General features: G+C 47.1%; 1 protein-coding gene across 1 annotated transcript in view; it reads right to left on the reverse strand.

Moving 5' to 3' along the window:
• Positions 1-917: 917 nt before the first annotated feature.
• The window catches only part of URB1 (URB1 ribosome biogenesis homolog), a 2,274,827-nt gene continuing 2,260,193 nt past the window's right edge, over positions 918-15,551 (reverse strand). The window contains exon 39 of the mRNA XM_069636341.1: positions 918-4,417. Coding sequence (XP_069492442.1) covers positions 4,197-4,417 — 221 coding nt within the window. The 3' untranslated portion in view covers positions 918-4,196. The remainder of the gene's footprint in view (positions 4,418-15,551) is intronic.

Here is a 15,551-nt window from a genome sequence, read left to right on the forward strand (position 1 = left end):
ATTGGAAGGGGATCTTTTCAACTGAATGCTGAAGAACTGTTACCAGTGTATTCATGTTTGATTAACTTTTGTGTTTACTTGGAACCTATAGACTGGTTCAAGACTAACTTTTTGCTGGGCAAGGGATTTATCCGGGACAGTTGAAGGTCATCCAAATACACTGGTTAATTGTTGTTCGCTCTTTTATGTTGTTTATGATTTACTTTGAATATTTTGTTGTTTAGTGTGAAGGCCAGTTTATTTATGTTAGAAGTAATCCCCTTAGCCTTTATATTAGGTAGGGAATTCCCTGATAGAGTAGGATTAGCGAGGAATTAGTTGAAACCTTTTTCTTCAATAAAATGTTTAATTGTGAGAAAACTAGAAGCAGTTGTCTGCCTCGCATTACTGACCCCTCACAGTTGTCAGAGTGGGGATTGCGATTAGAGGAATTCACTATTATTCAGCCATATCATGTATTGCCTTGGATCATTAAATATCAATTGTCTGTCTGCCATGTGGTAATAAATAAAGATGTTAAACTTTTCTTTTACATTTGTGACTGGCTATGGGGATGTCTTTAGGACAATCTTGATGGGGATACAGTGTAATACCCTGTGACTTTCTTCTTAGTTTGGAGGGCTCAAAGTATATAAAGAAAAGAACACAAGAAGGACTTGACTATTGACTAGAACAAAACACTTTTTAGCAATCCCCGGAGAAAGCCAATATCATATGCAAATCGAGGCACAAAAATTTAAAATGGTTCATGTAATATTGTCAACCTTGGTTTTGTTCAACTGATTAGCAACTCTGAGTCTTTCAAATAGCATTTGTATATATTTAAATACACTAAATATGTTCATAATTAAAGTCTAAAACACTTCATTAAGGCAAGCATCTTGGAAATATCATCGATCTATGAAGAAGCACATGACTTCGGAAAAAATATCTATTTTTATTTTTTGACTGACCTTCATGCATCAGATCACAGTATGGCTTTGCCAGAGCTGAGACGATCATTTATTTTACATTAGTCCAGACATTAACACATTTGCAACAATAAGCCACATTGACAGTCTCATAACTCAAAAACATTTTGCCCAATGCTACATTTTTATAGTTAAAAGTGTTGCTCCAATTTTATATTCTTTTATATTTGCCAAAGAATTTTGAAAGACAGACCAACAGTTCCCCCATGCACTCTGAACTTAACAGATGATACATGAACGGGCAAATACATTAAAAGGAGCCACACTGCACAAGATAAAACATTCAAAACCGTGTTATAAAAACATAGGTCATAAGCTTTATCTTGTAAAAATAGCAATCAAAGCTTTTACAAATAAACATCAAGTCTTGTAACAATTTCTTTCCTTGAACTGAAAATGTTTTACAATTTAGCAACTGTCAAAAGGTACATACTATGATTTGCAGTAATTATTTTGCCGAATATCGCAAAAGCAAATTCACTGTCTGACATAAAACAACTCCAGTTGTGTTACTGCCAAATAATATTAACTGAACTCTGTGGTTGTTCCAATAAAAAGAAATTATAAGCTCTCAGGAAGTTCTTACGGTATCACTGAAATGTAGTAAATCACCGCCTGTAGATTCCTAATCAAACAAAATGTTCAGGGTTATGTTGAAAAGTTTTATTTTGGCAAACGTCACGTTTAATAAATATGTGTACTACTTCAAAAATGTTTTCCCAAATCAGTTCCATGAATATTTTGGAAAATGCTGCTCTTAATGCATATTTTTACTAAAACTATGCCAACACAAGAAGAATTTCAGTACATGATCATACATTTATTTGCTTTCTTTGGAGAAACTCAATTTCATGAATGTTATAAGGAAACATGGATAATATATTTTCAAACTTGATTTGTTTTAATTTATTAGTAACTGTGATGATCCCAAATAACATGCTTATCGGACATGCACACAATACATCTGTTTACATCTGAAATGCAATGCACGTGATATTACATAAAGAGGGAGAAAAGTAAAACAACAATTTCACTGAATTTACAGGAAACCCATGTGTTGCACATAAAGGATTTCTGGGGTGTTTAATATAACACAGGCAGCAGAAGTCTTAGGGATGTCCGCAAGGGGGCAGGGGCATAACTTTGTGCAGGATGGTTACATCCAAACAATGTTCAGCTTGTTGCTGAAAAGTATCATTTTATTTATGCGAATGTCCCGAATAATACTTACTTTTGTTTTTTTTAAAACGGGCAACCATTTCTTGCCTTTCAGAATAAAGGAACTAAACCGAAGGTCACAAGCTTAGCATTATTTTAAGAGAGTTTTAGTCCGTCATTTTGATAATACAGGTGACATTAGTATCAGGTGTGGGGTAATAAAGAACAAGTAATTCAGTTCAAAGAGTAACTGCATTATTTAATTAGGCTGCTCATGAACTGATAATAAAGCAAGACTTCCGTTCCTAGCTGAGTTTGAGCTCTGAACGTTTCAGGAATTTAAGGGAAGTTATACACAGAGATGTGCTATAGTTGTACAAACAACATTTCAGGTATATCCTAACTATTTTAGAGTGGTAATTCCAAAATAGTGGTATCTCTTTGTATATTTGCTCCTATATGCATATACCTTGCAAATTCTGCTTATATGACTATTACAAAATAAGTTATAATCTTGGCCCTTTGACGGCTACTATTTTTTGTGGTATGTTGGACATGCGCAACACACCTGGTACCAAGACCACATAGGAGTGTTGGTTTGCAGAAGTACTCAATGAGGTAGATGTCTTTATTGGAGAGATGTATTTCAGGAAGGCTGTTCACCTAGGTAAATCAACAGAGATAATACTGCTTGTACTGTCTGTCCTGTTTTTCTCTATAATAGAAAAGGTTGCTGACATTTCCTGAATCCTAGCAGAAGCCAAAACTACTTCAGTATATTATAACAACAATGGACATGAGGAAAAAATATCACAAATTACCTCAATATTTATATCAGTGAGAAAACCGATGGATTATTGCCCCTTTGCTTAAAACTGGAATGGGATATGTGAACTGATATCGGAGCAGTGGGTGTAGGCATTAATGCAAACTGAAAAGGGATCACTTAACTATATGTATAACATGATATATTTGAAACACTTACATAAAATGTACTTAACCCAAGAGTCTGCCCAAGGTTAACTCTTCCAGACCTAACATATGTCCCAGTGAGGAAAGCAGACGCTTTGCAAAGGGCTTTGAAGTGCTCTCACGTAAGAAAGGTTTGGGGTGAAATACTGTTAATAATGGCATTGATAAGGAAAGCAGTGTGACTGGGATAATTACAATTGCAACACACAGACTGGTAGAAACTATATTGCAATTGGTTAGGCAATGAGTGGCGATGGAGTGTTCAGTAAACATATATAATGGTTTTAACAGAAATGCATCCTTGTGTACAATTTGTGCAAGATTTTGAATATTTTAGTTAGGGATGTGATGAACTGTGTAGCAGGCTTAACAGTCTTGATTGGCTTGACGCGTTGGCTCGTTTCGGGTTTATGAAGTATCTGCTTACCTGGAAAGCACAGTGCTCCTCTAGGGCCCCCTTTGTCTTCTCATGTTTTTGCAGTGGGGAAAACTCTGCTGTGTTGCGGGTGCCCGACTAGTTCAACCTTTGCGGGGTCCCTGCTTTCTTTTCATATTTTGTGTCTTTACCAGGTAATAAACAGTATGAATGACGAACCTAACTTTAACTATTAGTGGTCATCAGTGCATTGACCGTTAGTGATAATGAAAGTGAGGAGAATTAACTTATTTGAAACTTGAATGTTTCCTCTTTTTTGTAATATTGTTGGCTGGGTGGGAGGTTTTAGAACTTATTTAGCATTTAAATGTAAATCTTACTTCTTTGCCAACTTGTTTTTAGCTTTGCAATTAGAATAAAAAGGCTTTTTGAAAAAGTAATGAGGCTACCAGGAAATGGCCTCTACAGATACAATACAATAATTATTTTAATTATTTTAAAACCTGAACGGGTCAAATCAACAATTAAAAAATACTTATATACAGGCATCCATTAAAATATAGGCTATCCAAATCAGAAATAAAGTATTACAAAATAAATATTTTGCCACTAAAATGCGTTGCATAAGATAGTTAGATCGCCATTAATATGTGGCATGTAATCTTTGATTATGCATCATTTTCAATAACCTTCAAAGTTGTTGGTTGATTTACAATGGATTAATGTACCAACACAGCAGCTGACATGTCTTTGCAGACAGTGACTACTACATCTTCTGCTTGTTGCTGCCTCTTTCTTTTCGGTGTGTTCTCTTTTCTGTACACACATTTCTCATTTATAGAATCACAGATAGCTCCAACATGGATTGCAAACTTCTCTGGCTGCTTTGCCCCTAGCCACATATCGCCAATGTATGTAGAAATAAAAAATACAAGAGACGCTGAAAAAGAAAAAGGAAAGGCAATATTTAGGCAAATGCATAAAAAGTCCAGAACAGGTAACTGAAACATAAGTGCAAGTAGAAGAACTTTTAATGTGGTAAAACAGACAATACAAATGACTCCCACAAGCAATATGGTGCAGGCTGCTTTAGCTTGTCAACACCTCAATTTAGCATGCACTCACCTACCTTTACTTATGTGACAATCTATAGCATTCAACCATTTAGTAGGGTAGATAAGGTACATTGATGAGAAGAACTTTACTTACCTGTACTTATAGTTCCCACGTTTGGTATCCTTAATCCTTTAACATGCTTTCAATATTTCCTGAATCCATTTGATGAGGGCCGGGGCCGTAGCAGAACGAGCAAGAGCGGCAGGGTTTTGAGATCTGCCCCTCCCACCCGTGAAGCCAGGGAGCCGCGTGCCAGGTGCTGTTGAGCATGGTGCAGGGCCACGGGAAGATTCTGTGTACCCTCGCACTCGTCACCTGTTGCAGGGGCTGGGATTGGTGCTAAACAATCGCACTGCAGGATGTGAAGGATGGGTAAGGTTAACTCCTCGCTAATCTAATGAGTGCCTCCAATTTGCTCCTGCAAACGATCATATATGCGTTGGCTGCTGGAGGTGTTTTTTTTGTTTTTGCTTTTTGTTCTATTAATTTACACTTGTGCAAGTGTCTGCACAAGTGTCTTGCTGGTTGGCTGTTTCGGCCCCTCAGTCTTTCACGTGAGCCAAGAGTATTAAAGTCTCTCACTGTGAATTTATACTCCCCTTAAGGAGCTCTAAGGAGCGCAGTGGGAGTATCTGCTTGATTGTGGGTTGTCCTGTTTTCCCCCTGAAAATGCCAAACAACAAAAAAAAGCAGAGTCTGCTAAACATAGACAATCTACGAAGTGGTGCCTTGTTAGACGACTTGGGAGCACCAAAGCTGGACAATGGACATTGCCCTAAGCAGAGTATATCGATGGAGGAAATTCAATTGCCAATGAGTCCAACTTCGAATACTCAGCTGATAACGAGTTTAATGAGTTATTATTCAAAGGCCCGCCTAATTTGGACTCAACTCCTCAGAGGATGACAGCTGAGTATTTTTCCTCGCTATACATCACAGCAAGCCCAAAATATCTGGCCCAGTGGGTTGGAATATACAGTAACTGCAAAAAATATATATAAAAAAATAACAATTTGTTCGCGAAGAAACATTCGAGTACGGGGATGTGCACTCTTGAGGAAGGAACAAGTTACTTACCTGTAGCTGTTGTTCTCCAGCATGGGTCTGGCATGGATTCACATGCTCATGAATATTCCCCGTCGTCAGGCCGGGAATCCTTGGTAAAGAAAAAATCTGTATCAGTTTCGTTTCTGATCTGTCTTTCTCAGTAGTAGCCAATCACTGGTCTCTCGGTCATACTGCCCCCAGCCAATGACTGCTCTCTCCCTAAGTCCCGCCTCTGGCAGCCATCCTCAGATATGGTAGCACGTAAAGTGGCAGTATGACCAAGTGAAGAGCCGCAGAGGGGTAGGAGGGAGGGTTCGCATGTGAATCCATGCCAGACCCATGCTGGAGAACAACAGCTACAGGTAAGTAACTTGTTCCTTCTCCAGCATGGGTTCTGGCATGGATTCACATGCTCATGAATATAAGAATACATAGCAGTACACACATGCACAACCACGGGAGGTGGCAAAGGCTCAACATTAAGCATTAGATCAAAACTCAACATTAAGCATTTCTTACCTCCTCACCAGGCTCACCTTAAGCGAACAGGTTTGCGCAGCACTGCTTGGCCGACCCTGGACTCCTCCCTGGAATCCTGGTCGACGCAGTAGAATCTCGTGAAGGTGTGCGTCGACCTCCACGTAGCAACCCTGCAGATGTCCACCAGGGGCACACCAGACAAGAACGCTGTGGTAGCAGCGACCGCTCTGGTCGAATGGGCTCTCAGACGTCCGGGCAACGGTCGGTATCCCAACCGATGACAGTGCATGATGCAGCCGGAGAGCCATCTGGAAATGGAAGCCTTCGAGAGAGCCTTCCCTTGGTTCACAGGTCCAAAGTTCACAAACAGCTGTGATGTCCTCGGAAAACTCTTTGTTCGGTCCACGTAGCACTTCAGTGATCTAGCTACATCCAGCGAGTGCAAAGTCCTCTCGGCCGGCAACAAAGGCGACGGGAAAAAGACTGGTAACACCAAGGGCTCGTTGAGATGGAAGTCCGACGGCACCTTGGGCATGAAGGAGGCATGCTTCCTCAGCACTACCCTCGTATCGTGAAAGGTCAGGTATGGAGGCTTGCAGGATGAGAGTTGATGGCCACCAGGAACGCTGTTTTCCACGACAGAAACTTCAACAGGGCCGAATGCAATCGCTCGAATGGCGGACCCATGAGCCTGGTCAGCACCACGTTGAGCTCCCACGCCGGGGCTGGCGCCTTCACCGGCAGGAATGATCGAAACAGTCCCTTCATAAATTCCTTAACCAGGCGATGAGACCACAGGGATGACCGCCCTGTAGTCCTGGTGTATTGGGAAATCGCTGCCAGGTGTATCTTGATTGAAGCATGAGATAGTCCAGCTTTGGCTAGCGACAGTAGGTACGGCAATACTTGAGGGGCCGTAATCCGCAGAGGGTTAATCTTCTGTGCCCGGCACCAGATAGAGAACCTCTTCCACTTATGTCCGTAGCACTTGAGAGTTGAGGACGCCCTGGCCTTCGCAAGAACCTCTCTGCAGTCAGCCGGGATATTGTATCCTCCAAACTCTAGTGCTGCAGGAGCCAGGCCTGCAAGTTCAGCGACTCTGGGTCGTGATGAAGAATTGCGCCTCCTTCTCTGGAGAGAAGATCTGCGTCTGTCGACAGCTTGACTGGTGGGGACGCCGACAAGTCCAGAGGGTCCGGGAACCAGATCTGTCTCGGCCACGCCGGTGCGACGAGGATCATTCTGCACCGGGACCTCTTGAGCTGGTTGATGAGTCGGAACAGCAACGGAGGGAACGCATATAGGAACAGGCCGTCCCAGGGGAACGAGAAAGCATCGCCCATGCTCCTCGGTTGGGGAAACCTGCTGGCTAACCTCTGGCACTTGGAGTTCATCGCCGTTGCGAACAGGTCGATCTGGGGTTTGCCCCATCGCTGAAAGTGTCGGTCCACTTGATCCTGGCGTAGTTCCCACTCGTGGCACGAGCGCAGCTCTCTGCTGAGTAAGTCGGCGATGGTGTTTTTTTATCCCTGCCAGATGAAACGGCACCAGAAACATCCCTTGAGCAACGGCCCAATGCCACAGATCCTGGGCTTCCTTGGATAGGGCTGGGGATCTGGTTCCATCCTGCTTTCGGATGATAAACATCGTGGTGGTGTTGTTGGTGAAGATCCTCACTACCTTGCCCTTGAGGGATGGGAGAAAGGACATGAGGGCCCAGAACACTGCCCGGAGCTCCAGTATGTTGATGTGGAGCGGCTTCTCCTCCGGGAGCCAAAGGCCTCTCACGTGAAGATCTCCGGTGTGCGCTCCCCAGCCCTCCAGGGAGGCATCCGTCATCACCGTCACCTGGTGGGCGGGGGTCTGAAAGTCTGTTCCTGCCGCCAGATGAGCGCGGGTGCCCCACCACCGGATCGCTCGACGGAAGGTCTCGTTGAGAGGGATCCTGTCTTCGAAGCTGCCCGTTGCTTGTATCCAGCGGGCGTCGAGGAACTCCTGTAGAGGGCACATCCAAAGCCTGCACAGGCGCACGAGATATATGCAAGAGGACATCATCCCGAGGAGGGACTTGATGGACCTCACCTTGGCCACGTCCGTGGCCAGCAGATGCTGCACCTTGCCTAGGATGGCCTTTGTCCTCTCCTCTGACGGTGAGGCCAGACACGCCACTGTGTCGAGCTTGGCTCCCAGAAACAGTGCGACTTGCGAGGGAACCAGGTGGGACTTGGGGAAGTTGATGGAGAACCCCAGGTCCGTGAGTAGCTGGACGGTCTTCGCTGTATGTTATACGGCGAGCACCATTATCCTTGCGCGGATGAGCCAATCGTCCAGGTAGGGGTAGACGTGGATCCCCTGTAGGCGCCGCCGCGCCGCCACTGGAGCAAGGCACTTGGTGAAAACCCTGGGTGCCAACTTCATTCCGTATGGGAGGGCCTTGAACTGGTAGTGCCACCCTTGGACCACGAACCTGAGAAACTTTCGGTGTCTTTTTAAAATGGGGATGTGAAAGTATGCATCCTCCAAATCCAACAACGACAGGAAATCGCCCTCCTCCAGCTGTCCCAGCACGTGCTGGAGGGTGACCATCGGAACGTTTGTGTCTTGATGTACTTGTTCAGTTGTCGCAGGTCCAGGATGGGTCGCCATCCTCCTGTCTTCTTTTTCACGAGAAAGTACCTTGAGTATACTGCGTAGCCCCGGAGCCTCTTCGGGACGAGCTCTATAGCACCTTTCTTGAGTATCGCCCTTACCTCCAACAGCAGTTGAGGGACGTGATTTTCCTTCCTGACCACGGGTGCTATGCGGGGGCACTTTTTTAGAAATTTGAGGGCGTGCCCCTGGGCTAGGGCGTCCAGAACCCAACTGTCGGTGGAGATGGACTCCCACACGCTGATGAACTTCGCCAGCCGGCCTCCCACCAGGGTGCTTCGGTGGGGGCTTGACGCCACGGTCAGTTCAATCTTGCTTGGAGGACACCTTGCCGCCTTGGCCTCCCTGGCGATGACGGCGGGGTCCACCCGACTTGCCTCGTCCTCTATAGGCTTCTTGCGCCGAGGAGCGGGCCGCTTGGCGGTACGTGGAGGAGCCACTGCCGAATCCCTTGGAGGCACCCTGCTTGCCTCCGGAGCTCCGAAAGGACGGCCTTCGTTGCCAGAGAACGCCTAGGGCCTTAGCTGTCTCTGTGTCTGCCTTGATGGCTTGGAGGGACTCATCCACTGTTTTCCCAAACAGGTTGTTCCCGTTGAACGGCATGTCCAAAACCTTGGCTTGTACGTCCTGGCGGAAATCCGTCGTCTTCAGCCACCCTCGTCGTCTAAGGCAAACGCTGTTGCCTAGCTGGTGGAAACCGGTGTCAGCAATGTCCGTTGCCACCGTTATGGCGTGGTCCGACGCCACCTTCCCTTCTTTTAAGATCTCCAGGCCCTCTTGTCATCCGGTAGGAAGTCCAACAGGGGGGCGATCCTGTACCATAACCCCCTGTCGTAGCGGGCCACGATCGCCAGGGCGTTGGCTGCCTTAATCGTTGTTGTTGCCGCCGATGAGAACGCGTCGTCCCATTGCGTCCAGCTTCTTTCCTTCGCCATCCGGCTGGGAAGTTGACGTCGAGGCCGATGCCCCCCCCGCTTTCTTCTTGGTCGCCGCTGAGACGACCGAGGCACAAAGGGGCCGCGTTGGGGACCCGGTACTTCTTCTCGTACCGATCCCCCTTGGCAGGCGTCGTAGACGGGTTCTTGAGAAGGGTGAGACCCTCGTCCCAGATGTCATCCAGCAGAGGCACAGCAAGGACTGTCTTCCTCTTGGCCTCGCGCCGTTGGTAAAGGAAACCTTCCTTCCTTCTTCTCTTCGGGGCAGAGCTGAAAAAGCTCAGATGCCCTGGCGATCATTGCATGGAAAGATCCGATCTCGTCGGGCGGGGAGGCCCGGGCTGGAAGCGATGGAAGCTCCGTCCCGTCATCACCGCCGTCGGCGCCGGTACCCGTCGTGGCCGTGTCCATTCCCGTGTCATCCCCAGGGACGGGAGACGTGGGCAAAGGTTGAGTAGGTTGCAAGGGCTGAAAAGGCAGGGCTGGATGGGTCCGTCTTCTCTTGTTTGGGGGACTTCCCGATGGGCCTGGCTCTGGCTACTCCGTCGGGCCTGGTTCCGGCTCCTCCGTCGGTGGTAGGGGCAATCTCATCCTCATCTCCGAACATAAGGATTGTATTGCCAACAAAATGGCCGCCGAGTTGTCCTGCGGCTCCGGAAGCGACGGGGGCGATGGGTGACTAGGACCCTCAACGGTACCGGCGTCGCTCTTGTCGTCCTCTTCGTCGGGATCCCTCCCGTGGGACCGGGCCTCTTTGACGCCCTCGTCGAGGCCCTCTAAGACTTCAACCAGTTCCTCCTCAGAGGCTGTGTCCGTGTCCACAATGGTCACCGCCCCCCCCCTCTCTTTCCGCCGGGGTCTTCATGGGGTCTTCTTGATGGGTCTGAAAGAGGCTTCCCTCCGCGGAGGCAGGGAGACTCTGGGCCCCGAGTTCGCCTCCACTAGTGTAGCCTCCACAGGCTCGCCAGGGCCGCCGCAACTTCCTTGACAGAGGCCTTGGCCGGGTGAATCAAGGCCTTTACCACCTTCTGTGGGCCTGTGGCCTTCACCTTGGGGGGAGGGTCATCGCCTCGCTCCCCCTCGGCTGGATCCTTGGAGCACGACCGGGGCCTCTCCAGAAGCTTCGCCAGGTTCTCGGCCTTCCTCTTCCCTGAGCCAGAGCATTGGCTCGTGGTTGATGGCGCTGGAGAGGATGCACCATGCCTGGCAGCCAAGGTGCCCGCAGACTCGCTGTGCTTTGCCTTCAGTTGGGCCCCCGTCGCCGGGGCGCCTTCACAGGACTTAGAAGACCGCTCGGACTTCTTCTTCTTCTCACCTGACGGGCTCTTTCCTTCCAGCCAGTTGGAGAGACGAAGGTGTCGGTCCTTGATGGTCCGTTCCGACATGTTCCTGCAAAACGCACAGTCCTTCTCCACATGCGTTTTGTCCTCATGAAGGCAGTAGACACATTTCGAGGGCTCGTCCTCCTTGAACACATTCTGCAGCTGGCATCCAGGGCAAACCCTGAACAGCTTTCCGGGCGTCGAGCTTCTTTTCTCCTGGGTCATGTCCAAGTAGGCCGCAGAAACTCCTGGACTCCTCCAAGAAGCGTAACTCTACGAAATCTTCACCCTTGAGGGGCGTAGAAAAATCCGAAATGGATCCCCGTTAATCGGATGTAGAGACGGTTGAGGCTCTATTTGACCGAAAAATGAGAAAATCTCTGAAAAAAGCGCGAAAACGCAGCAAAAGCTCGAGAGCTAAACACAAGGACTCCCAACGCCTGAGCGTGCGGTCAAAATCTGAGGATGGCTGCCAGAGGTGGGGCTTAGGGAGAGGGTAGTCATTGGCTGGGGGCAGTATGACCCAGAGACCAGTAATTGGTTACTACTGAGAAAGACAGATCAGAAACGTAACTGATACTGATTTTTTCTTTACCGAGGATTCCCGGCCTGACGACGGGGAATATTCATGAGCATGTGAATCCATGCCAGACCCTATGCTGGAGAATACGGGAAACTTTAAACATGGTCCCCGTTTCAGTGAAGCCCTCGTACCCAACGTTCGCGAATTTAGCGGGCGATATGACAACTGATTCTCCGAGCCTTAGAAGCCAGACCCCCTTCAAACTGAATACAGATGATTTTCAAAGGGAAAGCGAGGGGCCGGTGAATCTAGGATAAGATGTAACGCTGCCTGCCCTCAACTTTGCGCTGACATCCCTTCTCAATGTTTTGAACTCCTAAAATCAGAAGTCCAAGTTCATTTGTGTCTACCCTTGGAAATATCAAAGGATAGAACTACACGTGAATCAATGCTAGTTGGCCTAAAGTCACCAATTAATATTGACCTTGTGAATACAATGAAGGAATTGAGAGACCAAGTGTCAAATCACGAAGCTAATAGGCTGGCAGCCCAAGAATCAATTTGACGCATATTAAAGTGCATTAAAGCGCATTCTTGTACATCAGGCCCTCTGAGGCAATCTGAAACAGATGGAGGGTGGTGCTCCCACCAACTACGACCTATGTGGACATGGTCAGGAGTTCGCCCATTGCCAAGGATTGGAATGTGGGCCTGGATGACACACCTCTATCAGAATCCATTCTGGAAGAATTTTGAAAGACTGGTAAACATAACTATGAAATGGCCGGAACAAGGAAAGCAAATCATTGACTTGACAGGCCAAGCACTATTAAGCACCGAGGGGGAACTTTAGGTACCCCATACACGGTACAATGGGAGAACTAGCTGCAAAAGGAAAAGAAATTCAGCAAATGAGACTGTGGTGTGAGTATTGGAAAATGCTGAGCCTAAATCTAAAAATAAAAAAAGTAAAAAAATAAAGACTGCAGCTAAAACGAGTTTTGTACGAGCTGTGAGAAACCTGAAGATGTCTCACCCGCTAGTCTCTGGGGATCTGTCATCTAGGTGGCCAGGACTCAGTCATCGCTTCTGGATCCAGTTCCTGGGGGTGGACCACTGCGGGAGGATCACCTGGATGAGGGATCTTCAGGGAGTGGAAGTGGGACACCGGAAGGTGAGACGCTGTATCCACTTCCCCATAACACCCTTTCCCCATCCTACTTGGTAGGATACCTAGAAACTCAATGCCCCCCCCCACTTTCCCAACACAAACACTTTCTCACAGACAGCTCATTGTGCAAAAACGGGCTAGAACCAGAGCCGTATACCTGACATGTCCCAATACAATGGTCAGGCAACGGCAGACAATTACTGATCATTACACACACACACCTGACTTCCATCACACTTCTCCACACAGATAAAAGGCGGAGCATGAAAGCACACTCTGAGCCAGGCAAAGCACACAAGGAAATAGCGGTTCCAAGATAGCATTTTAATACAAGGAGAAAGACGGTGAAACCAGAGAGGGTTGCAAGGAGGGAAGTGCCCTTGACCTTTTCAGACCATCACTTTCACGAACCTTGGAAAGTAAGAAAGCCAAGACCGGGAACTAAAGCTGAACAAACCTGCATTGTGATTCAGAGGTACTCGGGACTCTCCCGCGTCGATAACCAAGGCGGGGAGGAGAGGCTGCCGCCATGGTACTGTCCTTGGCTCCTACAACAAAGCAGCGCCAGTAAAGACAGCATAGCCGGTGAGTCGGAGAGACTGATACAAAACCCGCCTATGTTAGAATCAAGGTTACAAGCAGCAACATTGTATGAAGAAATCTAAAGAGAACAGTGTGTGCAACGTGTGTGATGAACGACGCAAATATAATTGAAAACCAGATGAGTGATTGAACTTTGGGAGGCAAATAAGATATTATAGACAGAGTGGTCCAGCGCCACGTGGGTGCTTACTCTAAGGTCTCTGTCAGGTATCCAATTAATTGGGAACTATTGAAAGGGGAGATTTGAGATCGAAGTGGTCCTGAAATGGGTCAAGCTAAATCCTGTGCACATTGAATGCGTGCTACAATTGGTCTGAGCCCGGCTGAGGGATACTTGTGACGGAGAAAGGATCTGAGCCCGGCTGAGGGGGATCCAGGGTGAACCGCGAGTTACCTGAAAAAGGGTATTCTCTAAACATTGGAAAATGGGGATCTGAGCCCTGCTGAGGGGGATCCACGAGACTGGCTGTGATATAAAAAGGGATCTCAGCCCCGCTGAGGGGGATCCACGATACTGACTGTGATATAAAAAGGGATCAGAGCCTTGCTGAGGGGGATCCAGAGTGAGACACCTGAATTGAACACTTGAAAGAGGAGAGGCACTTTGTGTTTATTTTTTTCTTTTACATCAGGCCCTCTGAGCCAAGAGCCTTTGGAAAAGCAAAGAGGCTTGCAGCACAGTAGGCCCAGATGCTAGTAATGAAACTGTGTCCTCGTGCCGAAGAAGTCAGTGTGTGTGCTTTGCTCGAGTGAACCGCCTTGTCCTGTGCTGAAAACACGGGGAAGGGAGGCCAACGGCCTGAACATCCTGACATATAATTTTGTGAACACTTCTTTCTTTTTCATGAACACTACCCCCTCACTATCGAGGTTTAGCGGTAAGGATTGGCAATCGTTTTTTTAGTATTCGCCCTTTTATTTTGACGAGACTCCACTAGGACTGCATTATTATTATTTGATGGTCGTAGCTTACTCCATTCTGTATATTTAGGTTTAAATAGGAGTTCATCACATCCTTGTTAAAAGTTCAATTAACACCCTTGAACTGTGGTCACTTGTGTCTGTCTTATTTGGTGATATCGTGCCTTCCTTACAGAGCTCTGAATCTTGCAGAAAACAAAGCGGTGAAATCTTGCAATAGGGCTCTTCTCCAAAAGAAGACCTCAATGAAAGAAAAGGCCCAACAAACCACCTCTTCTCCAGGTATAGCAGCAGGGGAAGCTGGGGTTTTCACAGACCCTTTGAAGACTACGCAAATGGTTGGAAAGACTTTGACCGGCGCTCAAACAGAGGACGCAAAGAAAGTGAAGAAACTGGACCCCATATTTCTTAGATGTAAGAAATGCCAACCGATTTCAACTTCCTCCGACTCAAACTTTGCTGCGGCTGAGGCTAGAGACTTTTTATCTTTGGATAGTATTTGTGTTGATGACTAAGGGGTCGGGATAGGCCCCAGAGAGAAGGGGATGGCAGTGAAAAAGTTAGAACCCATTTTCAAGCAAGTAAACAAGACCTTGTTGACTGCTGGGGACGTCTCAGTCCACCAGCCACAGTGGCCGGGGGCAACCCCAGGAGCTGGCCCAAAGGATGGGCCGCTTCTTATAGAAGCCTTCACAAGTACAACGACAATAAAACAGAAATTGCCAAGGAATCAGGCCCCATTTTCCACGAGGGGAGAAAATCAAACCCCAGAGACGATTAAAGAGAACCCGTTTGCTAGTCTGCCTCCTTTTGCAATTCCAAGGCTGTGGTTGTACCAATTTGAGAGAGGGAAGAAATGAAGGGCTCTAAATAGGAGCACAATTCTTCTTGTATTGAAGAGGATTCCAAATGTACATCTATTTGCATCAGACGAAATTGAGTTTATTCGCTTCCCGCACCCAAATTGTACATACATAGCAGAGCTGGGGTTGAAAGCAAGAGTGGGGGGCGGAGGCCCCTATCTCGGCAGAGAAGGACTTGCGAGTCTTGGGGTTGGAAATATCTGCACAGGTAATTAGGGACAGGGAGCAGCGCTCAGTTTTCTGTGAAGAGGTGGGAACATAAAACAACCTCAAATAGGGTAGGTCCTTCCCACACAGCAATATCCCGCTTAATGTCTGGCGACATGGCCAGGGAGACACGTCCCAGAGAGACTAAAGCCAGTATCTGGGAAATATTACCTGCAATAATAACCCAAGTATGTGAGAAATTGAGGAGGAAATGAAGATTTGCTTTAGCAAATAGAC

The sequence above is a fragment of the Ambystoma mexicanum genome, chromosome 7p, assembly GCF_040938575.1.
Source record: "Ambystoma mexicanum isolate Mex_15411 chromosome 7p, UKY_AmexF1_1, whole genome shotgun sequence".
Taxonomy (NCBI): domain Eukaryota; kingdom Metazoa; phylum Chordata; class Amphibia; order Caudata; family Ambystomatidae; genus Ambystoma; species Ambystoma mexicanum.